We start from the raw sequence: 25,921 nt of genomic DNA, 5'->3' as shown, positions 1-25,921 counted from the left end.
AAACGGTATTGTCATGTACAACTTGCAATAAGTGCATTCAAAACATAGGAGCAAGTGGTGCATGTCCACAATATTTAGTCCTACAACAGCTTTAAAGTTTTGTGTTTAAACATTTGGAACATATCCTTTAGTACCTTTGCGAACTTTGTCAATCGTGAACTTGTTGGCCTCATCCTTTATGTCCTCAATAGTGGGGAGGTAAAGATCACGAGGAATGCCACCATTCTCTTCATACAGGAACTCCACTGTCTGTCTGGCAATGTCAACCATGCCTGTTGTCATTGAAACACAGCTGTAGTTCAACAAAATATACACAGACTAGGTATGGCTAGATCATTCATTTAATAAGCTAGACATCTAACCTACATGTTCACTCTGTTAAATAACAATTAAATGTATTTTATTCTGTTTGTGTTCATTGATGATTAGATTCAAACACAAGAATGCTTTCACAACCTTTTTACAAAATCTTGAAGCATGGTTATGGTAATTTGCTATGTTGTACTTGACTTTTACATTATGTTGTTTTTATGAGACACTTCCATTATTTACCTAGCTGCAGAGCTCCTTTGATTTGGTCAAGGCCAGATTTCCTCTCAGCCTCGTTACGGAACCGCCTACGGATTGTAGGGAACACTTTTGTCTCCCACGCCTTCACCAGAAGGGCATAATGATCCTCCTAAAGTCAAATAAAATTAAAATGAACAATCAGATACACAGTGATATATGATGAATGACTGGACACAATTTAGAACAGCGGAGGCTTTACCCACCCTTGGGACATCATCATCATCCTCATCATCACTCTCATCATCTGCAATAGGTGGAGGATGAGGGTCGGGCCCAGAGGTGACCAGGTTCTCGTAGCTTAGTTCCACCTTGTAATGGCACGACAGGTCACTGTTATACTCTGTACCAATAGGAAAAGACAAAGAGAAAATGCAAATTTAACAAAGTTTACTAATATGTAGTAAACAATAATACAAGAAAATCAAAGCATAACTGGGGTATTTTTAATCCTGGTACCATAAAAAATGAATGGAGTGAAAAAATGTCTGGAATTGGGTCAGTATTGGCGCTCAATCCACTACAGGTGATTGTATATGCTACTGACAGGCTTAGACTGTTGACAACAGTGTCGGTCTTGCAGCAAGATAACATGGTAAACAAACAGTAAATGAGAGAGAGAGAGAGAGAGAGAGAGAGAGAGAGAGAGAGAGAGAGAGAGAGAGAGAGAGAGAGAGAGAGAGAGAGAGAGAGAGAGAGAGGAGAGAGCCATCCCATGAGTGATGTTAGAGTTGGGGTTCTGAAAGCATAGGTTAGTTTTGTAAATTGTAAATTATAGCAACAAAACTTTTATGAACTACGTTTGGGGAATAGGGGCAAGATAACGTTGTCAGTAGTTCACAAGTCTGCTAGCGAACGGTCCTTGCAGAGCATCATGTTTGCATGATGAGCGTAATGACTAATGCTGGGTACCAAATCAGAAAGACCTGCTGCAGAAGAAGCGACTGCAATATTATTAACTTATTATTTTGTTCATTTGGCATCTAAAAGCTGGATAACAGCAAAAGAATCTCTCAAAATCATTAAGCCAGTAGTATGCTTATGTATGAGCTTAGTCAGCTGGTGACAAAAACAAACTCTTGTAATGGACTCAGGACCAACTGCAGATGCTTTGTAGCTGCCGGTTGCAGTTCTTGCTCAATACTGGACTGATTCCAAACATTTTATCTATTATTATTCTATTATTAATTTAGACTCAGGTTTCAAATACTGGAAGTATCCGTCAAAGAAAATACTGGACATTTTAGATAAAAACTGAGATGAACATGAGAGACATACGTTGCTGGGCAACTGCAACAGCTGCAATTCGACAAGGAGGTCCATGAGAACCGGAGTCCGAAGTAACACTTGCACCTGCATCATTATCACTGTCTGAGGCCATAGCAAAGGGGAGTGCTTCAAAATTTGCACTTATTTCCTCTGCAAGGTCTACACACAAGTCAGCTGCATTTCTGTGTGCCTGGCCTTCTGCGTATGCAAATGGCCGGCTTCCAAAGTTGGCACGGATCTTTGAGTTCTACAAGAAAATGGGAGGGTGGGAGATATAATATGTGTTACATGTAAGTGAACCAAATTCAACAAGAGTTTAACAGCGGGTTAAACATAAAATTTTAGTGACAATTAAGTCAGCAGAACCGTACCTTCTTTTGAATGTGTACTAGGGGCCACATTCCTCCAGCGACATCCTCAAGAATAGGGCTAAGCCGCTGCCCACAATAGGTAAAGTAGACCCTGCCTTTAGGAGCTTGACCAGGGGGTGGAGGAGTGCCCTCAGAACGTTCCCAGCCTATTCCAGCTACATCACCTGTATTTACATAAACGGAAGGTTACAACCTCATTAATGACTCAATGTGAAGAGGTAATGACATGTTTTAAAACATACTAAAACAGGATACAGTTTAAGTTAAAGAAGCATGGTATGCTTGCAAAATAGCTTTCTGAAAGAGCAGCCAGATAAGATTGATTATTTTTAAAGAGTCTGTTTCAAATCCATAACATACGTTGCTGTATGGATTTCTAAACAAAATAAAAGAGACTATAGATTGTGAATGTAGAGAAGCATATGTAGACTCCTATCTCACCAGGAAGTAGAGCCACATCCAGCCTGACACTCTTCCACTGCAGCAAACTGGAGCCATTATAATGCACTGCCCTACCATTACTGACACACACAGACAGACAGGAGACAGACGCACAAAGACGGAATGACACAAAAGAGAATAGCAGTCAGCAATCAAGTCAGAGACAGAGCAGAGGGAAAAGAGGTGGAGTTTTTCTGATTTGATATGAACATACTTATGAAACAGACATGTGCCAACTGGGTTGGTCCACGCTCCGTCTCTCTTTTCTGCCTCTGTGGCAAAACCAAAGGACACAATTGGGCCACTGTCCTCCTCAGAGTCTCCATAGGAGACAATTTCGATCTCCCAGTAAAAGGACGGTGCCTTCAAGAACAAAAAGAAGAAGTGAAAACTTGAGGTGCTCATTTTTGTGCACACAACTTTGACACTAATTCTTCGATCAAACAAACTGAGAGGGCAGTGCATTCCACTGTGATGTGCTCACCTGAATTGGTACAGGAGAGGTGGCATAGATGAAAGTGCCTCTGGGCAGCCCACCTCCAGCACTTGGATCAGCCAAGAAGGTGACAGAGGTCAGACGGGATGAGAACATACATGCACGGACTGGAGGGAACACTCTGGATGGAGACCATGTGATCTCCTTGGGCTGACAAGCACATCAAAGGGATGAGGAGATACGTGGGACAAGAAAATCTTTTCATACAGTTTCACACATTAAAATGTCACTGAAGGTATTTAACTATTATTATTATATATATATATATATATATTAATACTGAAGTTGCTTCTTTTTGATAAAAGTTTAATGAACCATACAAAAGTATTTTTCCACCTCATTTGATGAAAAATTAAGCGTCATTTCTGCTGTACCCAATATTTGTTAATTCCCACCTGGCGTCTGTCTGTCTGCAGTGGTGGAGGTGGTGGCCGAGCACAGTCCCGGTAGAGCATTCTCACTCTCTCACATTGCGCCTCGACCATGCCAAGACGCTCTCCTGCGCAAAGACGTTGGAAATCTGTCAGAAAAACAGCTACTAACATGGTATAGTGCGGAGACCAGCTGCTCAAATGAATTGACATGCTCACCAGGGCTGCATTCCTGAGCAACCAGGTTGAGAACCTCAACAGCAGCAGGACACTGCTGAATGAACTCTTCACAGAAGGAACTATCCTCTAGGAGCTGGGCCATCACCAGGCATGCCCTGAAAAACACCATCACAAGCCTTGTGTTTTTGTTGTGCTTGTTGTATTTTTACATCACATAATACAGAGCAGATGAAAAACAACACTGTTAAACATTTAGAATAGTGAAGATTATAACCTACAAACAGGTTTATTTTCAGAAGTGTTTACCAACCTAGTCCGGATCTCAGCCAGCAAGCGGACCGCAGCCATTACTGGGCTGGAGCCATCTCCTGTAGCTGGCAGTGAAGTGTGAATTGAGAGACTGCCCTCCTGTGGCAGAAGCATGGACTGCACAGCCTGTACCACTTTTTCTGTGATGGAGAGCTTATAGAGGGGGAGAGCCTGTTTGGGGTGAGCCAAGAGTGAAAAACAGACACTTGTAAGATTCAGATTGCCATTTTCCATAAAAATTTGTGTCTGACTCTTGAAATATTACCTCAGATCTTGGCGTGCAGAGCCGTGATATAGGTACGGTCAGGATGTCTGAGGCTTTGCAAGCTCTCCTGTACTCGCAAGAAGGAAACTTGACTGTAGCGATACCTTCCTGTTCATTTATGGACATAACTATGCCAACACTCCCCAGCACGCCTTTACCTATCACCTGTATAGAGGAATCACAGTGGATATGTCAGCAGCTAACATTTTAATGGAAAAGATCAAATTTGTATTTATCTGGGATTGAACTGAATTCAACTGAACTAACCTGGACCTCAGATCCAATCTTAATAGTTTCTTTGAAGCCTCCAAGGGCACAAAGTGCAGCAACAGCCTGTCTGCCAATAGCCTGTAGTTTAGCCAGTTTTCGGCCACTGCTGCTGCCATTCTCCAGAATACTCTCTGCATACTTCCCAAGCTGTGGGATAAACATAAGCGCCCGAGAGAGCACCTACCAAGAAGGGAAAAAGCATTAGGACTATGACAAACAGCATCATAAAGGGTCTGATCAATATCAGCCTAAATGGGAAACATTTTTTATTCCCTAGGATCCTGTAGTGAGTACATGCAGCAAGTTTAAGAATATTTTCCAAGTATAATCATTGCTATGAAGGTAGAAATAACAGTTTACTTTTTCAGCAGTGCTTGTCCAGATCTGAGCTGTGTTGGACTCTGGAGCAGTGAGCAGACTATGCAGCAGAGCAATAACCTCAGCAGCCATACTGTTGGCCACATGGCCACTGATAAATGGCCGAACAGGATCTGATCTGTTCAAGACAAATTTTAAGAAAAGCTGTCACAAACACGTGGTGACCAAAATATTAATTGCACCGAAGAGTGGACTATTTGAAGTACTGAAACATTAACTTGTGTATCACCTGGCCAAATCAGCATTCCTGTCCCTACAAACAGCAGTCTGGGCAGTTTTCTTCTTGTCACCAGTGGTAATTCCCCCAGCAGCCTCTTGGGCCAGTGTCTCCACGGGTGGACCGACACTCACTATCAGACCAGACTGGGCCCACTTGTTGGCCTTCCTCAGGGCAGCAGATGCCTCTTCTGTGATCACCTCACAGCTTCCACTCTAGGGAGGATTTAAAAATAATACACAGGTAAGGATGGGAGCTTTCATGTTGGCAATACACACTTTCTCATTCATGTAAACACTCTTACCTTTGTCATGTCTCTGTCCATCTTTACCACCTTTTCCATGTTTGCTCCAGTGCCAAGCCGAAAAGGACGCCCCTCAGAGCTGCTACATTTTGAAAAGAGTAGTAGGACACTCAAGTAAGAGAAACCCAGGAGTTTTCACTAATGTGAATTTATAAAGATATCTGGGGAAATCGTACCTAAGAAGCGGTTGTAGAACCTCATGAGATGATTGATCTTCTCTTTTGTGGATAAAAATGGACAGCTTGCCATCCACTGCCTCTCCCTCCTCCCCAACATCCTCAGACTTGAGAGCTCCTTTGGAACTGGCACGGGATAAACTAGTGTCTGGCTCAGAGGAGCTGGGAGAGAGGAGAGTCTGACAGCCTGGTAAAAGAGGATATCATAACTATTAAGAATTGGCAGTAGAATGTGACTTTGGCACTATCCAGTTTAGCATGTTTTGACATTTAAAATTTGCCAGATGACCACAACCACATATATATTTTTAGTATTCTTAAGTATGAGAAACTAACCTGGGACTACGTAGTCTGCCAGCTTTGCTAGCAGCAAGGCAGCAATACGTGAAGCTGGGTCAGTGGCATCCTGTTGTTCAGCATCTAGTGTGTTAATAGAGTAGCTCCATGAAGGCAGAGCCACATTACCACAGTCCTCCACACTCATGAGAGGTAGGGCAGCTCGGCACAGCTGCAGAATGATAAGCACTAGCTTTGGAGAGGGTCTCTGGTCCAGCAGCAGAGACAGAAGCTTAGAGACACAGGCTGGCTGGCTCAGGATAGCTTTCCCTATGTGGCTCCTTGAATATAAAACAAAGGGGTATATACGTGTGTGACTACACATACATATACTGTATATAAAGCAAAGGTTCAGAAAAGAAGATCTGTTATAAATATACGCAGGACAAACTTTACCTGGAAAGATCATTGAGCAGACTGAGCACATCCTGTAATGCATCATTGCCAGCTGCCTGATTCCCACAGCACTCTGTTGCTCTGGCCAGGTGATTGGTCAGCAGGCTGGACACCTGCCTTGCCAGACCAGAATGAACTGCATCTGTAGAGCCACCTTTGAAGAGAGAAAAGCAATGCTTATTAGCTAGTCTTACAGTGTGAAAAAGAGTAAAATCGTAACAGTTTCGTTGTTTGAGTTCAACACCAACATAGTTCTACTTGACTGAACGAGTATCCACAAACTTTTCATACCTTCTACTTTCTCCCACTCAATGCATCTATTGGCCAACACCTGGAAAGCAGCCCAAGCCATGGTGGCCACCTTCTGCTTTTTGGTCTGCTTTTCATTTGAGCTGCATTCCCTCTGACCACTTAAACTACACAAACTATCCATGAGCTGAACAAGCCCGCTCCGAACAAGGCACTGCTCCTCGCTCCTGGGATAACACGGGTAATAAGTGAAGTTAAGCAACTGAGGTTCTGGTATTACAACAATGTCGAAAGAGAGATTGGTCAAAATTGATTAGCTTGCCTGGTGTATGGGATTGTGCAAAGTAAGCCAATACTGTTGGCACAAGCAATGGGGTAACGAGCACATAGTGACACAACAGACGTCATGGTCTCCCCAAAGGCCTCCTGCACCTGCTCTACCATTCCACCACAGGTCAACTCCTCAATCCTGCGCAGGTGGAGAACAAAGAGAGATATGTAGAAGAACCACAATTTAACATTGTTTATCCAAAAAAACTAAGCTAAAACAAAGGCAACCAGTCCTGTTTCTGGACTAGTGGCCTTGGTTGTTTTTTGGAAAATCCATGACCTGGATTAATGAGAACCTTCACAGGTGTTTAACAATTTAACTTTATTATAATGACTACAACTTAAAACTTAAATTAATAACTCAGTACAATGCATTTATATTCAGAGCAGGCTTAGATTATTAATTGGATTTCAGCTTCTCTTCTTACCTCGGGCCCCCTTGCAGTACCATAGTAACAGGCCCCACCAGGTGGGTGACCCCGCCCACTCTAACAGCAGCAGTGAGCAACTCCCTCATATGAACAAGTGCCTGCTTTCGTGTGCTGCCTCGTCTCCAACGCGTCTGAGCAGCAGACAGGAAACTGCTGCTTGACACCTACAGTTATGACAGGAATAAAATATCTTAGAATTCGTCTACTGATTCTCCAGCAGCTATGGTAACAAAGAAATTGTGTGACGATCAAGATACATACAGCCTGATCAGGTGTAGTCCCAATAAAGGCAAAGAGCTGTCCCAGCAGCACACTGTATGTTGGCTTGTCTCGGCTGTCTTCTACGGCCAGAGACTGCAGCAGGGTAAAAGAGCTGCTGCGATGACTAGTAGGGTGGTGGCGCCTCCTGAAGATAAGAAAACAAGTAAAGGAACAAATTAAACATCCACTCATTTCTACGATTCCCTAACTTTCAATCTATCAACTCAAGCAGACAATACCTTTGTGGTGCGTGTGTAAATTCCAGGTCTTGGTTAGCAATCATCTCCAAGTCAGAGGGTGCAGACATGCTGCGCAAGAAAACCGGCTGTTTCACCATGGGGATCACTGTCTTGGCATCTGACACCGACTTGGAGGCTGACACAGAAATTAGTAGAATTGGAAGGAAATTAGGGATATGATGTCTTAGGGTAACTAACTAATCTAATCATGAAGGAATTAATAACTGACTAATGAAAAGACTGACAAAAATAGAGCTCTCAGACAGTTTATTTCCCAGAAATCATTAAAGTTGGACTCTTGTGAGAGTTACACAAGTGCAGCTGTGGATTTAATAAGGCTAACTCAAGGACATTTCAATATTGTGGAGGCTTGTCAGAACAGGTTGAACGTCCATTTGAAAGATAAAGCTTCTAGATAAAATGAAGTACGTACCTGGACCTGGTGTACCAGCAGGTGTAGTGGTTAGGCTTCTGCAGTGTGGAGCGATGGTGACATGGAGAAGCAGCTCTGTGCGGTTCATTAGACTTTTCACCAGTGTTTTAGTTTTGGCAAGTGGAGTGCTACTTCTGATGTGCGTGATGTTGACCTCCTGAAAGAACTTCTCCCTGTTTGTGCGGACACATAATGTTAGAGAATAAAAGCACGTGTAACAACTGAGATAATGTAAATAAGGATTTTAATTACTTGCCTCAATGCAAGGACAACATTTTCCAAGTCACTAAAATCAAGTGGGACCTCTTTCAGGGAGCAGAGTAATTCCAGTTCCTTCATTTTGTTCTGGTACAGGAAAAAAACAAACAGTACTTAAATTAAACACATATATATATATATATATATATATGGAGAGAGAATATGATATTTAGTTATGGTATAATGGGGAAAAATATATTTTTAATGTGGGGCATGGTACCTCAAAAAAGTGGTAATCATGAAAGAATGGTGTGTTGTTCTCCAGTTTTCCTTGCTGGGCCTCCTCTACCTCATTCTGCCACTTCTGTTCCAATTCTGCTACACTCTGAAAGCATCACAGGAGAAAATAAGAAACAGGCCGGTCTTTTAGTCAATATCAGTCTCTCTATAATTTAAACTATACACCAAAGAACTTTCTTGCAAGAACAAAAAATATTCATCATGCATAATGCAACTACTGGCAAGCAAATATAATTTATATGTTATTGCTTTTTTCAAACCTTGCTGTGTAACATGAGCTTACTTGCAGCTGACGTTCCATTGCATTGATCTTCTTGAAGGTTTCAGCCATGATCTTACAGACCAGGTCATACTCCTCTGCATGATCCTCACGATACTGGTAATTAACGAGTGATTGAAGAGCATCCACCAGGCTTAGATGTTTTATGACGCAAGATACTATAACCTCTTCCATAACATCTGGTCTTATCACCTCCCTTGCAAAAAAAAAACAAAAAAAACAAATGGGAGTATAAAAGTTATACAATGGTTTGGACAAATAAAAAACTAGAACAAATAATATTCAGGTAATTTGTGGACAGTTATATGGATCTATATGGATATGTTATTGCGTAATTCACTAACAAAATGGTGTGCTTGGTTATTTAAAGTTGCTTTAAAGGGAACATGCATGCTTATAATATGGAGGTGCATGCACTCTATTAGATCTCTTACTTGATGCTAGGACGAAATTGTGGTCGAGCCCTTCCAGACACTTCTCGTAGCCGACCCATGATCCCTGGAGGAAGGCGGATACGAGGCAAGTCAAAGTAGGTCCCTGGCATGAGGCCAGGAGGTGGGATGAGCACGTCAGAGGGGTAGGTGAACTCCCGGTCCTCCTCAATAGTGAGTGGCAGAGGTGAGGGGCTCGGCGTGAGGGCAGGAGAGATGGCACCATTTGCTTCCACCTGCCACTGACACCTAAAGAAAAAAAAAAAACACAGCCTGTCACCTATTTGTCATCATTGCTGCCTGTTATTCTAGCACTGTTGTTCAACTACATAACACTGAAGATTATGCTGTACTTCTTGCTTTGTATTTTAATCATATGAGAAGTCATTTTGTAGTGTTTTCATTTAGCTGTATCACCTTTGTAGCAGCTTTGAGCAGAGCAAATCATGGCAGGCTTCCTCCTCTCTCGTCACCTCTGGCCCATTATACAGAATGCGGAGCATTGAGCAGGCCAGCACTGACAAACCCAGAGCAAGGTCAGCCAGAAATGGGAGGCCTCCAGAGACATCCTCGGAGGACTCCTAAAAACAAAAATAAGTGGCATCTTCAGAATTAGTTGCCATACTCCCAGTATGATTAAACTGTGTTAAATTTAGATGTTTGGGACCAACGTGTGCTCCCACTTTTTACCTGAGCTCTGACAGTACAGGAAAAGCCCCACATGGCTTTATCAGGAGTATTATGTTCACGCCCACTCCTCATCTCAAAAGAAAATGTCACAGTGTCTCCTTCAACCTAACAGAGGACAAAGAAAAAAAGCTCTTCAAGACTGTATGTATGTGTTCACTGTGTATGTTAGTGTAAAACAGCATCCATTACCTTAACAAGGTCCTTGGGCCATCCTGTCCCTAAGACACTGCGACTGCCATACCCCAGAGTGTTCCCTCCATACTCCGTTACTTTACGACTGTTGGTGTTGGGACCAGCATAGATGACCAACTAAGATGTCAGAGAAGACATTAGTTAAATAGGTAAATAAATGTCCCCAACAGGTGCATTGCTATTCTTGGAATATGGCATAAAATGTATGTAAAAATTACAAAGGATAAAAGTCATTGTGCCTACAGTTGGTACATCGTGTGAGTCATTACCTTGTCATAGTCATACTGTGAGGAGCAGCGAGAATCAAATCGAAGATAAAGACAGCGGGCTCCTGGGATGTGCACTGTCTCCTTGAATTTGTAATTGTCCCTGACAGGGTGCACGGTTTCTACAGTCTTCCCAGCAGCCCATGGGGCAGGGATCTTTAGTCCTGTCAGGAAACCTGGCTCCTCACGTTCATCAAGAATTCTAATATCAAGGACAATAAGTGGTTCGAAAGTTTAGCTTATGACAAACAGAATGAAGTTGGCACATAAATTACAATAAAGAAGGTACCCAATATATAATCTGAGGGCCCTCATTGTGATTTTTTTTTTTTTTTTTTAAACACTCTTATGTTGGATGTCAGCTGGAAGACTCACTTGTCATCAGCAGTACATGCCTTTGCTCCTTGCCCAAGAGAGCCACCCACAAGTGGAGGCTCTTCAGTAAAAAGTGGAGACTGAGTCTTAAGTAACAGAGCAGTCTGGAAAACAGAGAGGAGAAACAAAATTATTAATTAATAATTACTGCTTTTTCTGTTCAAGAAAAGTTGTCTCATTTAATACAAAAACAATTTTTTGGAAAGGCAAATCTCCAACCTGGCTGGTGTACAGGACAAGCTGTACCAACTGAGGCATGAGGGCGTCAGCGAGGGTAAGAGTCTGTAGGTTTGGGTGCATCAGAGAGGTGAGCAACACTGGCAGCAGGTGCCCAAGCATAGTGGCCTTGGTAACCTGTTCTAAGCCCTTCAACCTGTTCCTCAACAGGAGAAAATGGAAAAAGTAATGTTACGGTGATGGGTACAAGGCAGAAAAACAGGACAAGAAAATGAGTCATTTTAAAATTGTGTAACCATAAATAACAGTATGAGGGGTTAACGTTATAAAATAAGTGTCAAGAAGATTTTACGGGAATCAAGCAGCAGCTACTGCACCTTGAATGACTAAAGGGTTATTTTACCACCATACAAAATTACTTAAGAAAAGATTAAATAAAATGTCACCTGGTTTCTCTGTCAGGTATGTCGCTGTTGATCAGAGCTGTGGTCACCTGCTGCAGGGTCTCCAGTACTTCATCACACCCCACCAGGATTTTGGTTGCTAGGGATAGGATGCTGCTTTGTAGCTCCTGAGGACCACACACAGAATATGCCCACACTTACGTAACACTGCATCTAAGATTTTCAGTGTTTACATTCACGTAATATCGAAACTGTACACAGATTTTTATGTTTATGGCAACTAATTAAAACCAACTATATATTCATTTAAGCAGTAGACTTACAGAGGACACTGTTCCTTTTTCATTCTCTTATCAGTAACTGTGATATTTAGAAACCACAAAACCTGAGTCAATATGGCAACATTAACTGATACCATTAAAACTGCAATGGCCATAAATTACTGAACAGTGCCCTTAAAAACGTTCATATCCCATTACTCTGTTTGGTAGGTTGGCATATCACTGACAGACAAACAACAGACACCACATGCACAGAGGTAGGGGTATTTAAAGGGGATGTTTACCTGTACCTTCATTGTTTCCCCCTGTAGGGAGCTGTCACTGTCATCATTATCATCCGGACGGATAAGAATGGTGTTACTGAGGAGGTGGTTTTGAACAGCCATGAGGTAGCGCAGACTAGGTGAGACCACCTACAGAGAGGGGAAACCATCTCAAGTTGGTACGAGTGCAATCTATCAAAGCGTGTGATCTTAGTCAGCATAGATGTCATTTGAGTAATGCTGAACTGATATTCATACAGGCACAGTGGAGAGCAGCTTCTGGAAGTCATCCCGAGCGACAGTCTGACATTTTGTGATTAGGAGGCAGGATTCCCGGACTACAGTCTTAAGGATATAATGCAGCAGCTCATCACTTAATCTGTAAAAGAGAGATATTATTTGGCTTTAAATAGCCACTGTATACCTACAAGGAACTACACATTAAGCCTGTTTTAAACGTAAAGATGACTGCGGTAGGGCTGAGACTTACCTGTAGTGGTCATCTTCTTCACTCCCAAATCTGTTCTTCTGCAATTGGTCTGCCAAGTTAGTAAGGATGACATCCCGAAGTTGAGACAGGCCACTGTTTCTTTCACCTGAGTATAACACAAGAAAATCATATGAGACAAAGTCACCACAAAACATGAGAAGTACTAGGTACTACTTAAATTAAAAAAACATGTTGCAAACATTCACCTTCCGTTAGAACCAGTTTCAGCAGTTTGCTGAGTTCAGCCTCTCCCTGATACAAAGTATTCAGGCCTGAGCTACAGAGACACAGAAATGGTACAGGCTGGTCTCAACATCAATATATTCTCAGATTACACAAATATATTTTAGACATTGCTTCTGCTAAATATGTATATCATTCTCTAAGCTGTATGTGAACATTTTGACTTACCTGATGGCCAGGCACACCTCTCGCTGAATCTCTGCTCCTATCTGATCCACTGGAGCCATGAGTAGCTGCCACAGGAGCAAACCTGAGCGGCGCACACTTTCCCTATTCTGTTCCGACTGAGGATTGAAAAACCTAAACACCACCTTGAAAATACAGACAAAATAAATGAAATCAAAAACAGTGAAAGTAGCACAGTCATTCTTTGCAAAACTGTCCCCCAGCCGCAACTGACCTGGAACACCACTAAGATGCAGCGGATAATGCAGGTATCACCATTGACCATAGCTTTCTCCATAATGTCACAGATGCTGCTGAAGTGACGGGCCTCAATGGGATGTTGTTTACCCAGTAGGGCTCCCAGGGGCAAACTGTTGCTGCTGGCTGCCAGCAGGTTGAGCTGGTGGATACACATAGCACCCACATGATGAAGTAGTTGGTTGATCACCTCGCCAGTTGCCACAGTTTCCTCTGTGAACACATAAGTTTTGCATATGATCAAATTTCTGACTTAACATAATAAAAGATCAACTTGTGGTTTCAGTTTGCATCTACCTTTGGGTTCTTTGATGACATGGCTGACACCGAGCCTATGGCACACATGATGAAAGGCTTGGTTTCCAGGATTGCACCACTGGTCAATGTAATCACTGGAGCATGTCCAGATCAAGTTGTTCAGTGCATCGTAACACGCTCCTTTGAAATCAAAGATTACGTACAGAAATTGATGTATCACGCGTGGGCTGTATGACTATTTTCAAAATACACCACTAAAATGTGACAAAACCAAAGTTACCTAGTCCTGCCACCTGGGCTCCCCTGCCTAGAGAACTGCCAGGAGCGTCAATAAGGTCTGCACGGCTGCTGAACTGACCGTCAGCCAGGTTGAACACCAGGCTCGAGGCTAAAACTGAACAAAAATCAAAGGTCATGTTTAGTGAGTAATGTCACTAACGCTCGCTCTCTTTTGAATAAAAAGACTATTAAATCCATAAAGCTTGTTACTATTTTTAAATGTCATAATAAATCCTTACCTAGGACATTAAGGGCGTACACCAGGAAGGTCCGTTAGTTCACTTGCTTTGGTCCGGACCAATTTTTTTTTTCTTTTTTTTTTTTTAGTGCGGTTCGCTTTCACACTGTGATTAATTGCAACCGGACCAGAATTTATAAACAAAAACACATGTGCTAAGGTCGTTCAGCCATTGGCTGGTAAACGTATAGGCGGGGTGAAGGAAGCCAAATGTCCCACGTAAATAGGCTACAATGGAGACTTTGCGTACTGTAGGTCTACTTGTTATTATGCTAGCAATATGGTTTATAAACTGAGCGCTGGAATCCCCTCTCTCTCATTTGTTTACTAAAAATCTTATATACTTCTGCATTTTTATGTGTTTTCTCCAGCATTTGAGATATCTGGACATCTGCCCAGATATCTAGGAGGCAGCGTGTCTCCTCAGAGCTCCAGGTGAAGCCACGGCTCATCTCTACCTAACCTACCTGCGTTTGTTTGCTTCACGTGTCTCTCTCTGTTGTGTGTGTCACTGGGCTATCCTACATTTCCCATAACTAGTGTAGTGCCCGTCGGAAGTATGTATTCCTATAGTGGGAGCTAAAGAAGATTTTTCAGTTGTGACCATTGTCGTGACCCATGTCTCCTCCCCACAAAGACACCTGCTCAGTTTCAAATCAGCGTGCCACAGACACAAACTCACCAAATAAGTTAAAAGAAATTCTTGATTTATAGATAGATGATCAAATCACTCATGTTTTGTCTGTAAACTGTAAAATAACGTTGAGTCTCCGTTGCCATGGTTACCATCTAGCGTTTGAGCCAGCGCAATAATTTAGAACTGTCATCAGGCAACTGGAAATATTAGAGCGGAGAAAACCTATTTTACCGATATATTTTACATTTCTTATCCAAACAACGTCAAACTTAGCAGTGCACATCTTCGTGCCCGTAGCGAGACACCTGCCCAGTTTCAAATCAATCGGGCCAACGGTTCGCGACATATGCGTGCCACAGACAGACAGACACACAGACGCTTCTTGATAGATGCGCGAAAACTACGGGAGCTCGTCAAATCCAAAAAGGTAGATTTTTGCAACTTGGGTCGGATCGAGGTCGGGCTGCTTTCACACCATAAAGGAACCGCACCAGGGTTCGGTAGGAACCGCTCCGAGACCACCTCCTCAGCTGGGTCTCGGTCCGCTTGTTTGGTCCGCACCAGAGTTCGAGTGATTGTATTCACACCAGTCAAAAAGGTCCGAACCAAGCAAGGAAACGAACTTGAGTTCGTTTTAATCGAACTAAACAAGGCAGGTGTGAATACACCCTAAGTTTTCATCACACTTATGCAGATTTTGTAAAAGCAGTGACTAAACATGTAAAGTGCCTGATTTAGAATTTGACTTAAACTCAAAAGCGATTACAAAAACAGATTTGTCTGTGTGTGTGCTCTTACTTTTGAGTGAGGACAAGCTGCTGGTACCTCCGAATAGGGAGCGTGTGGCAGAGCTCCCAGATACACCAGGAGGTGAGACCAGCATCACTAGATACGTTCCACAAACATACATTGGTGTCTTTCTCAGAGTCTTAAGAGGGAGTCCACAACTAGTATTGACAGCTAAGAAAGAATTAAACAGAGAATATGTTAATAAGCATACAGGTCAAATAAATTATTCTTTAAAGTGTTTATGATTTCTGGACAATTATTTAAAGTTTTTCTACCATTACCAGACTGTTCCTCCTTGACAGTGTTGGTGACTGTAGAGCCAGTGAGTGCAGCCAATGTGGCAGAATGGGAGGCCCGGAAGCGTGACATTCGACTCAAGAGAAGCTCATTCAAGCACTTGGAAGACTCGCCTTCTTTGCGAGTAAGAATCACCCTCTCTTGCAAGATGTCTGCAACACACAACCCTGTCTGTGTCTACACCATGGACAGAAAAGAGAAAGCAACATAGATTAAAAAGAGACACAGGTAAACCAAACACTGTTCAGACTACATTAACAAAACATATAGTACTCACCGACAGGTGAAAGACATCCATGAAGACAGAGTGGCCTTTCTGTGTCTTCTCGTTGAGACTGGCTGGGGACCAGACCCAGTACAGGTAAGTTCCATCTGAGCAGAGGTGCAGCGTGGTCATGCTGCTGCCCACAGGGAAGTGATGGGCTGGCATGGGCACAATCAGGCACACCTGAACATGGAACAGACAATATTAACCTTGGATATGACTTATTTCCACACAATGTTAAAAGCTGGTTAGATTTTTAGACACCACACTTGGATTGCACAGTCTGGATTCCCATCTAATTTCCAAATCTATACATAAATGATTATCAATGTTCCCCCGCCTGCCTCTTTCACTTTTGTATTCACACTCTGAGCATCCTGACTAAAGGGAAATGCATTCTCACTGAGTGAGATGAACTGTTTGTATGATAAATGTCTTGTTTGCATATATCACAATAAAATTATATTGGAACACATCAGAACACGCATTTGGTTTGTGTGAGATTAATTCTGAAATTAAAAGCATCCAGACCTAACATTTTAAAATTAGTAGAACGAAAGCAGATAGTACCTGGAGGGTGAAGGGATCAATGACCTGGCACAGCTGATGAGGCTTGGCATCAAAGGAGGAGGGACGATGGAGGAGACGACCACTGCCGAATACCACCCAGCCAGGCTCCAACTCTTCATTCCGACAATACACGAAACCCCTACATAAAACACACACGATTCATGTCAGTGGACTGAAAATTCAGTCCTTAAAGTACAAACAGTTACTTCTGATCTTAGTGACGTCACTGCCCAATAGTTCATGTACTTACACCTAGTTTCTGAGCCTTACAGTTCCTGTCATTTGTGTTACAAGCAACATTTACAGTAGCTGAACAGGTAGAGGTTCAAAAACCTCTGTGGTTTTTGGAACCTGACAGTTTTTAAAAATGGAAATAAATTATACTGACTGCTGAAAACAGAGACTTGGTACATAAGGCTACAAAACATTCAATCTCACATTCTCACCTACTACAGTTGGTTGACTTGGACTTACTTAAAGTTCTAATTATACTTCTTTGTCTGGTGGTACTTAGACAAATAATTATATCCGACTATTTCAGCTTGCTATCAGTTGTTGCTGTCTTTAAATATAGTTCAATAGTGGTGTAAGAGAGTACACCTTTGTTAAACTGTCTAGCTACCACAATCAATACACCTTCACAATCCAGAAATGTTTGTTGACACGGGAAAACAAACTGCTAAACTACAAAGGTATTATGTCTTCTGTGCGGTCAAAAATTATTTTTTTTCAAAGACTTCCTTCTTTACCCGAGTAAGAGCTAAATATGACCAAATATTCACTCTATGTCTTCTAAGAAAAGTGTCCACAAGCTACTTATCACAGTGATTCATGCTGTGAAGAGCTGCAGTCAGTCAAACCAACAGACCATTGGTTTATCATGGTTAGCCCTGTTACCACAACACAGTAGTACACCAGTGCAGCTTGGTAGAGCTATGCTCTGCTGTGATACTGAAAGTAGACTGCAGTAGAAGTGCATGGTCTCCAACACTATGTGAATATTTGTTTTCTTGGATATCATTTCTCAGATGTAAGTAACAAAACAATGACACTTCTAGCATACAATTAGACACATGCAAACGAGAGAAAGAGCACTGGCCTCTGCATGCAATCTGAATAATTTGAAACAACAGAATGAAAATAACACATTGACCTTTTGCCCCCTTTAAAATCAACCCAGTCAATCAAACATGGCTAAAGGAAAAGACTGAACTGCAGAAATTGGTTTAAAACATCATGAAACAATGTAGTCCATTTGCTGCCTTTAGATGGGTATGTGAAAAAGAGATATTTTTAGTGTTTCATTGCTTCGTCTGTCTTTCTCTCTTGCTGTTCTCTGAATGCTGCAGATAAAGAAAGGAGTGTCACATTACCTCAGTGTCCCATGTAAACCAGAGCCCAGCTTGCTGAGTCCTCTCCCAGAGGAGTTGGTGGTGTATAGATATAGCCCATCTGTGGCTAGACATCGCCCGAGGTCAGTGTCTGCAATACACAGGCACCAAAAGAATTCAGTAGGAGGTGAAAGACAAACGTTGACAACTGAATGAAAGGTAGATGAAGGGCTTAAGAGAAGTGTGGACAAAACCAGAGACAGTATTTGAATGCTAAACAAGGTGGGCCATTACTATGTTTTTAAAATTGGAGCAGTTTGATTCCTTTGAAGGAACAAAATAACTCAAAATGGATCTAGTATGAGGTAAGCTTAACTGATGTGTCACTCTCCAGCAATCTCTGTTCCTCTGCTTTTCCCCTGATCCTTTCACAGTCACAACTCCTGCCTTTAGTTCTACCTAAATGGCTTCACAACATATAAGCTTATATGGTAAAATGAGGCCAAATGAGTCCTAACTGGGACATCTTCCTTTTAACTGGGATTTCGGATGCATTTGAAATAATTTATGAACAAAATAAAAGCAAATAAATAATATAGGATGGAGGCATTATTATGATGGCAAGTATGACAAGCACATTCCTCTCCACAACCTGAACACAGACATCCATATATTTGTATCTGCTGTGACAGCTGTTGAATACAAATGCAGAATATCACACAAATGTTTTTGAATGTTTTTTTTACCTTTACTCTCTGCTCCTCCAGCAGAATTATCAGGTGTGGGTAGCATATCCTCAAAACCCCAGGACACACTGTGTTTGCCCCCTAGTAGGCAAGATGGAGAGCCTGGGCCTCCTTCCAGGAGCAAAAGTCTTAAGCAGGAGAGACGCAGAGTGGTTACATGTTGGGAAAGTCACCAATAGTTGTTTTTCAGTTAAATGAATGTATTTCTCAGACCTGTAGAGGACATCTGACACGGGGAGCTGGCCCAGATCAGTTTGTTTCTGCAGCAGGTGAACTGTGTGGATAAAGGTCTTCAGGGATCCCCTGTAAGATAGTTTGGCATATTAGTCAGGAGGCCCCAGTGTGAAACACAAGTGAAAGCTTATTGGTAAATATTTGTGGAACTCTAAGAGGAATAATAAAGTCAAGAACTTGAATATTGAATTATCAAAGGGGTTTATGTAACGTGCATAATAAAAATGCATAATAAAAAACTGTTTCCGCTAAAATGCAACAGAAGAGATTATTTTCACCATGGTTCTCTGCAGGGTGTAATGAGCAACCTACTTTTGTTTGTGCGGTGTCATTTACTAATCTGTCTCATCCAAGACTGAACATATTCAAGTAATTCTCTATTCAGCCAGAATATCTTTTTAAAGAAAAGTGCTAACCACTGAAATGCTATTCTGGCATGCTCTAATACACAAGAGGCTGACGTTTGTCACTGCAGCTTTACAAGAGTCTTTACAAAGCATAAAAACACAAAGCAAGGCTAAATGACAACATAATATTGATTACAGTGTTTATGGTGATGACATAATTTTACAGTCAGCTATATTAGGTGCTATTAGGTGTGTGTGATGCAGCAAGCAGACTGAACGACAGAAGTTTGACTTGTATTTAACAAACATTTTACAGTGCTACTGGGGCCGATGCAGTTCAGGAAAATCCTGCCATAGGTTGCGCAGGAATGTGTTTACATGTGTACACAGGCAAAAGTCAACATAAACGTGTCAGCATTATTCAACTGACTCCCTCTATGCTTTTCTATGTCAACATATTATCAGCAGCTGGTATTAAAGAACATGTCTATGCTGTCAATTTGCTTGCTAAGAAGATAGTCCATTTACTGACCCCAACAGAGGGGAGGGAGAGTAAAGCTGATAGCCCTTTAATTAGCTCCTACTGTCGGTGAAAAGACCAGAGCTGGATAGTTCCCCACAACAAAGAGCTCTCAGCTTCAGCAGAGGCTGAACAAAGAGTGGAGAGTTCTGGTTTTGACAAGTCAAGATCAGTTGTGTCACTAACAGAAGCCAGAGTTCAGGCACTAATGCAAAAAAAAAAAAAAAAAAAAAGGAAGCACATTCTGCTCTTCTCTGGAGAAAAAACATTAAACCAGATTTACAGGATTATCTTATTGTGTTATTGTTAGGGGTTGTGTTGCACTTAAAACAGTAGCTAGTAGCTCATGTTAACAGTCTAGAGTGTAGTCCAGACCACAGGAAGCTCAGGTTGTGAACATTACAGGGAACATTACAGCACTGCAGTAACAGTGTACTGACAGGCAGCAGTAAAGACTGGGCGTGCCCGTAAGTTTAAGAGTGTATACAAATGTTTATCATAAAATGCTTTATCTCACACCACAGTCATTGAAGCAGGATTTCTACGGGAGGATGTGTTGAGTGGTTTGAGCTAGTGAATCAAGCTTGATAAGTCATATAACATGTATACAGTGAAAAGAGAAACTGGTCAGTTATGTGTATATTTTAGAGGTGGCTGCCCAGAATACCGTAAATTACGGACTATAAGCCGCTACTTTTGTCACTTGCTTTGGACCCTGCGGCTCATACAACGGCGGATGGATTTTTACAGCCAACGGTCACCAGGGGCGCACTATCATGTCATAGACGATGACACGAGGATTAAGAACTGACTTTTCTGGTATAGCAGGCTGGTTATTTTGATACAGTAAACGGCCGTGTTACTGCACCTTTACTGCTGTGTTGGCTGTTTTCGAAAAAGTTGCTGATTATTTTGTTGAGCAGCCGGGTTACTGCACTTTTGCTGCCGTGTTACAGGCAAGCACTTTTAAAAACGAATTAAATTTAGCCATTTAACGTTATTGCCTCGTCAAGCGTTGTAAGCTTTGTTTTTTGTTATACTGCACTACTACGGTACTATGACTGCAGGAAGTGCGCTAGGAGCGCACCGTTGTATTATTTGTGCACTGCACGAATGCTGTTTAATGTCAAAGATGTGAAAGTTTGATCGATTGATTTTTTGTTTGATTGATCGAAAGATTTATGTTTGTCAAATGTAAATAAATGGGACGCTTTGCGTTTCCAAACAGTCATTTCTGTCCCGACAATCCCCTCCGTGGTAGAAGAAACCCTTACGGTGATTAAACATTAAAACACCAGCGGTTTATAGTCGGGTGCGGCTTATATATGGAACAATCTGTAGTTTCCCCAAAATTTAGCTGGTGCGGCTTATATTCAGGTGCGCCTTATAGTCCGGAAAATACGGCAGTTGATATACTTGTAAGTGGAGGTATTAATGTTTTAGACACTTTATTAATGTCTAAATTTTCATATGTATTTTCATATGTTTACCGTCTCAGTGAGTCCATGCTATTTACTTAGTAACAATGGGGCTTCTGCCACTCTAATAACCTTTTAGTGAATATTACTATTACAAGAGCCACCAAAGGATCCTGAGAATTTTAAAGGTGGCACATGAAGAAACAAACTAATATCCTCACCTGGCACAGGCAAGTGCCACAAGTGCAGCAGCAGCATTTTCCCTCTGTCTGTGCGTGTGAAGGATCTGTGTCTGTGCCTGTCCCTGCGGTTGGCCTGACTCCTGGGCACCATCTTCAAGCCAGGAGCACAGCAGTCCCTCCAGGCCATTGAGGCAGTCAGCGGGCTCTTTGCTGAGGCTGAGCGGCTGACAGTCCCGGAGGCAGGCTAGCAGTACCTCTGCTGTGACGCCACAGAGAGCAGGGTCACTGCGAGTTTGGGACTGCAAAAGGGGGAAGACCAGCAGCAGACCGACACGGGAAGTGAAGGGCGCCTGCTCGGGTTGCTGGAGCAGACCTTGTCTTTTAAGCAAGGCCAAGGTCTCCTCATCAGCCCCTCCAGTCCCCTCTCGCTCCTGCTGCTCCTCCAGGGCCAGCTGCCGCTGCGCCCCCCACAGGCCACGCAAAGCATTGAGACGGTACTCCAGCAGACGTGCATATGCATTGCTCTGATTCCCACAGACAGCACGCAGACGCTCAGCAAGCTCTACTGGGTTCTTTGTCTCAAACGTTAGAATCTGAAGGATAAGAAAGAAAATGTGTTTACATTAACGCCTATTAAATAAGTAAGACAACTGTTTTTAATTATTAGAAAACCATAAACCCTTTATTCCCTACCAAAGTCTGGCTACATACAAATTACATTTTCTTTGTCAGATCAAAAACTGCACTAGAAAATATGAAGTCAAATACAGAAGAGGAGAAAAGCAGCGGTGAATTTAAATACTGCTGACATGGATTAGAATTTTGTGTTTTACTTAAGCAAAGTCTAAGGTTTTACTTGATTATAACTTAACAGAGCATGTGGCTTTAATTACAATCTGCTAAAACAGCAAGATGATAAAAAAATACTATGCTGCTATCAAACAACAGATAATTCACAAGGTGTAGCATTCATATGCAGCCAGAATTTTAGCGTAAAGATAGGACCATTCTATCTAATATGCAAATTATGTTTATATAAAACTTACAGCATTTCCACAGTAAAACTATAAATCATTATTACAGAATAAACTCTTGTCTCTACAGTTCTTTGGTCTATGAAATAATGGTCAGAGATCACAGAGAACATTAGCTATAGGCTATCACAAGTGAAACAATGTGCCTCATGTGCACTTAGGCAGCATTTCAGATATTGATTACACTCTGTGGCCCACGAATCATGGGCAAGAAAAAAAAATCCATTATACCATTTAGCAGGCACAATTTGTATTGATTCGATTTCAGAAATGCTACTTATGTTACAGTAACACTCCTTTACTGGATGCTAGGCCCTCTCCACCTTGCTCTGCAAAACACTGCTGCCAGTGGACAAAAATAGTCGGCATCGCAACACCTACAAAAACGGCACTGAATGACCCAGTCAGTCCTAAAGCTGGACACAGACGGTCAGAAATTTAGAGAATCTGAATTTAACCTATAATAAGTAACATGGCTACCTTAGTTGAGCTTTTCTTCATGGATACAAAAACGTCCAGATCTTCCAGAATAATGATAAATATTATTTTACTTTGTACAAGACAAATGGACCCAAAATCCATTTCCAAAAGCCTAATAAGTCTCAGACACATACATGCTATCATGTATTTGTATCATCTATACCCCACATCCAGAATATATGAAGACTTTAATACCACAAAATACAATACATAAAGATGAGACTAATGTGGGCACAAAACAGTGCAGTGAAACACTTGGTAACATGTTGTACACTTTCCCAATTAATGAAGATTGTAAAAGGTCTCTACAGTCATATGACAAGTACAGAACATGTGTGGAAGTGCGTCAACATGTCACTCCTCCCATAATACAGCTATATTATACTAAATCTACTACATCTACTATAGCAGTAGTCAATCTCATCTTCACTACTATCATAACATCCCGTAAAACAACATCCACTTTGTTAGCACTTCGATTTGAGTTACTTCAGGATTATAAACTGAAACTACAATTTGGTTTTGGTTTCTATATGCTGACACAAACATACATTTATATTTTCCAAACACATTTGTGCATCTAAGCCAGGAATTTGCAAGCAAACCCTTGGGTAAAACTTTGGAAGTGTACCAATGTTGATTCTTTCTTTCATTGTTTTTCTGTAAAATATGAACTGTGTGAATTCTTGTAACGTTTAAGTTAAATAAAAAATAACAGAATAATTAAAGAAGTTAAATATCAAGGTCTGTCACTATCTGGTATTCCATATTCCAATAGTGTACAATGTATGTAAACCATTCAAACAATAAACACATTAGGAACATGTGACATGAACAATGCAGGCAAATGTACTAGCTTTAGTTTCACTAGACTGAAATATCAAGTATGTAAATATGTGCTGTTAGCTGGAAGTTTCTAACGGCATTATTGCACAGTCGCTGTTATCTAACACAAGCACATCCGGTTTCATGACTTTGCCTTCAAAATAAAAGCCGATTTTGTTTCCTAAATATTAATCACAGGCATCAAAGTGAAAGTAACTTTTATGAGGCTAACTTCTGAATTAGGTTTAACATATGTATGTTTGGGTCAGTATTAGATAAATGTAAGGGGGTGGGGGGGTGGGGGTTGGTGGCCATATTGCTATTATAAGAAAACTTCTTGTACAAGACATAAAATAGCTAGCAGGGAACAAAATACAGGTCATGAACTGGACAATTGTTATGATGACTGCATACTGTGGTTGACCATGACGAAATAACACTGTCATCTGCATAAATCAGTTCACTATTAGTTACATAAGGCATGTTGATCCACACTGATATATCAACTAAAGAAACATTTATTGTGCAATTTGAGTAGCTACCTGTACTAATGTATTTAGTACTTTGGTCAAGCTGCGGGTTTCCTTACTTAGGGTACATCTGTTATAAACGTATTAACTAATTTTAGTACAACAATTTATGTAGTAAATCCCCATTAACACGAATTTGACACTGTATTAAAAGAAAGAAACACAGAGATTAAATAAACATATGGTTTTTAAGTCGTACTCTACACTTTCATGTTATATTTTGAAGGAACTGACAGGAAGTGGGCTTCCAACCATCGACTTCTTGACAGTGAATCAATAACAACAGCGCAGGGAACTTGCAACGCGTTTGCTCTGCTGTTATCGCTGACAATGTATTGCATGTAACAGTGAAAACACATAACATTAACCCAGATAAAAAAAGCCACCCCGGCCATAGGCATATATGCTTTTTTCTATGTACAACTCTTTGTATGGTGTGTTTGTGTGAGATGGCTTTCACCCACCTCTTGCTCGGTGTCCCCCTGCTCCGACACTCCAATTTCACTGGGCAGTTCGGCCAGATCTGTGACCCGAATGAGTCCGTCGTGGAGAAAAATGGTCTCCTCCTTCACCGAAAGCCACTGGGACGAATCCACGGCCCCGGAGCCCATCGCTCTCTCCTCCGACAGTGATGCCAAAGGGGTCGAACATTAAAAATTCAGTGGCAGAATTACAGAAACGCCCTAGCTAGCTAGCGAGCTACAATAACATAACTGCCGTTACTGTCGTTGTCTTATCTGACGACGGTGTTTGACCAGGCAAACTGTAGTGCAAGGTTGAAAGCTAACAGACGGCAGCCGGGCAGTGACCAAGCAGTAGTGGCAGGTCCTCTTCACATTACATGGGTGCTCATGTCCTGCTAACAGTGGCTGCTAGCTGTCTGGTTAGCTGAAGCGGAGCTAACTTACCGTACGGTATCGTTATAACGTTACCGTGCAGAGTGGGCGTGACACCCGTATTAAATCCGTTATTGCGTCGCACCGTTAAAACGACAGTCTTTTCGGGGCGAATACTGCAGCCGTGGTAATCTCATTTCACGATTAAAATGTGGTTAAAGACAGCTCCGCTAACGGCCCAGCCGCTGTGTCAGTGCCTGGTGAAGATAATGAGAGTCACCAAGCTGTCAGTGCGACGCCATGTTTCCAAGGCCAACGAGCTGCTCCCAGAATGCACCGCGGCACAGAATAAAAGCTGTCAAGTTCACTTTGGGATCCAACACCACAACCTATCTATCTATCTATCTATCTATCTATCTATCTATCTATTCAATATAGCATGTGTTGCAACAATTCTACGTGAAGGACTGTTGAATTGCGTATATTAATGAACTAATTTAGAGGGTATGAGATCAGGCTATAGTTACTATGCATCAAATCACAATGACCACTCAGCTGTCATCCTTGACATTAGTACTATGTGATTTAATTTCTTATAGTTTAAATAAAAGCTATAAGAAATTAAATTGCTGTCAAATATAGCAATGAAGACAATGGTATGTGCCTAGCTAATTTGTTATTATAATATTTTAATAATGTAAGTAACAATAGGTAAGGCAGCCATAAATAGAAAAGACTGCAACTATACATGGAATCTGCAAAGTATTTCATAAAATTGTTTCCCCTAAATTCTAGAGTTGTTT

The 25,921-nt window shown here is 41.6% G+C and overlaps 1 protein-coding gene across 1 annotated transcript in view; it reads right to left on the bottom strand.

Moving 5' to 3' along the window:
* The window catches only part of hectd4 (HECT domain E3 ubiquitin protein ligase 4), a 36,751-nt gene extending 11,245 nt beyond the window's left edge, over positions 1–25,506 (bottom strand). The window contains exons 1-53 of the mRNA XM_084551183.1: positions 24,747–25,506; positions 21,453–22,006; positions 18,926–19,015; positions 18,713–18,840; positions 18,009–18,117; positions 16,636–16,774; positions 16,078–16,248; positions 15,785–15,977; positions 15,513–15,674; positions 13,841–13,954; positions 13,600–13,740; positions 13,280–13,515; positions 13,048–13,190; positions 12,843–12,913; positions 12,637–12,742; positions 12,405–12,525; positions 12,168–12,296; positions 11,645–11,769; positions 11,241–11,394; positions 11,022–11,125; positions 10,650–10,848; positions 10,378–10,497; positions 10,189–10,293; positions 9,916–10,079; positions 9,502–9,747; positions 9,071–9,263; positions 8,768–8,872; positions 8,542–8,634; positions 8,290–8,458; positions 7,857–7,992; positions 7,618–7,762; positions 7,354–7,520; positions 6,918–7,064; positions 6,638–6,822; positions 6,347–6,500; positions 5,951–6,231; positions 5,615–5,801; positions 5,439–5,520; positions 5,147–5,349; positions 4,900–5,035; positions 4,537–4,719; positions 4,270–4,434; positions 4,006–4,175; positions 3,735–3,850; positions 3,540–3,643; positions 3,133–3,294; positions 2,863–3,011; positions 2,649–2,728; positions 2,208–2,371; positions 1,846–2,083; positions 774–910; positions 553–679; positions 135–272 (exon numbers count right to left, since the gene is read on the bottom strand). Of these exons, the coding sequence (XP_084407309.1) occupies positions 135–272; positions 553–679; positions 774–910; positions 1,846–2,083; positions 2,208–2,371; positions 2,649–2,728; positions 2,863–3,011; positions 3,133–3,294; positions 3,540–3,643; positions 3,735–3,850; positions 4,006–4,175; positions 4,270–4,434; positions 4,537–4,719; positions 4,900–5,035; positions 5,147–5,349; positions 5,439–5,520; positions 5,615–5,801; positions 5,951–6,231; positions 6,347–6,500; positions 6,638–6,822; positions 6,918–7,064; positions 7,354–7,520; positions 7,618–7,762; positions 7,857–7,992; positions 8,290–8,458; positions 8,542–8,634; positions 8,768–8,872; positions 9,071–9,263; positions 9,502–9,747; positions 9,916–10,079; positions 10,189–10,293; positions 10,378–10,497; positions 10,650–10,848; positions 11,022–11,125; positions 11,241–11,394; positions 11,645–11,769; positions 12,168–12,296; positions 12,405–12,525; positions 12,637–12,742; positions 12,843–12,913; positions 13,048–13,190; positions 13,280–13,515; positions 13,600–13,740; positions 13,841–13,954; positions 15,513–15,674; positions 15,785–15,977; positions 16,078–16,248; positions 16,636–16,774; positions 18,009–18,117; positions 18,713–18,840; positions 18,926–19,015; positions 21,453–22,006; positions 24,747–24,893 (8,287 nt within the window). The 5' untranslated portion in view covers positions 24,894–25,506. The remainder of the gene's footprint in view (positions 1–134; positions 273–552; positions 680–773; positions 911–1,845; positions 2,084–2,207; positions 2,372–2,648; positions 2,729–2,862; positions 3,012–3,132; positions 3,295–3,539; positions 3,644–3,734; positions 3,851–4,005; positions 4,176–4,269; positions 4,435–4,536; positions 4,720–4,899; positions 5,036–5,146; positions 5,350–5,438; positions 5,521–5,614; positions 5,802–5,950; positions 6,232–6,346; positions 6,501–6,637; positions 6,823–6,917; positions 7,065–7,353; positions 7,521–7,617; positions 7,763–7,856; positions 7,993–8,289; positions 8,459–8,541; positions 8,635–8,767; positions 8,873–9,070; positions 9,264–9,501; positions 9,748–9,915; positions 10,080–10,188; positions 10,294–10,377; positions 10,498–10,649; positions 10,849–11,021; positions 11,126–11,240; positions 11,395–11,644; positions 11,770–12,167; positions 12,297–12,404; positions 12,526–12,636; positions 12,743–12,842; positions 12,914–13,047; positions 13,191–13,279; positions 13,516–13,599; positions 13,741–13,840; positions 13,955–15,512; positions 15,675–15,784; positions 15,978–16,077; positions 16,249–16,635; positions 16,775–18,008; positions 18,118–18,712; positions 18,841–18,925; positions 19,016–21,452; positions 22,007–24,746) is intronic.
* Positions 25,507–25,921: the final 415 nt, after the last annotated feature.

This window comes from Chelon labrosus (assembly GCF_963514085.1).
Source record: "Chelon labrosus genome assembly, chromosome: 9".
NCBI classification, from domain to species: Eukaryota; Metazoa; Chordata; class Actinopteri; order Mugiliformes; family Mugilidae; genus Chelon; species Chelon labrosus.
This window is presented reverse-complemented; position numbering and strand designations above follow the sequence as displayed.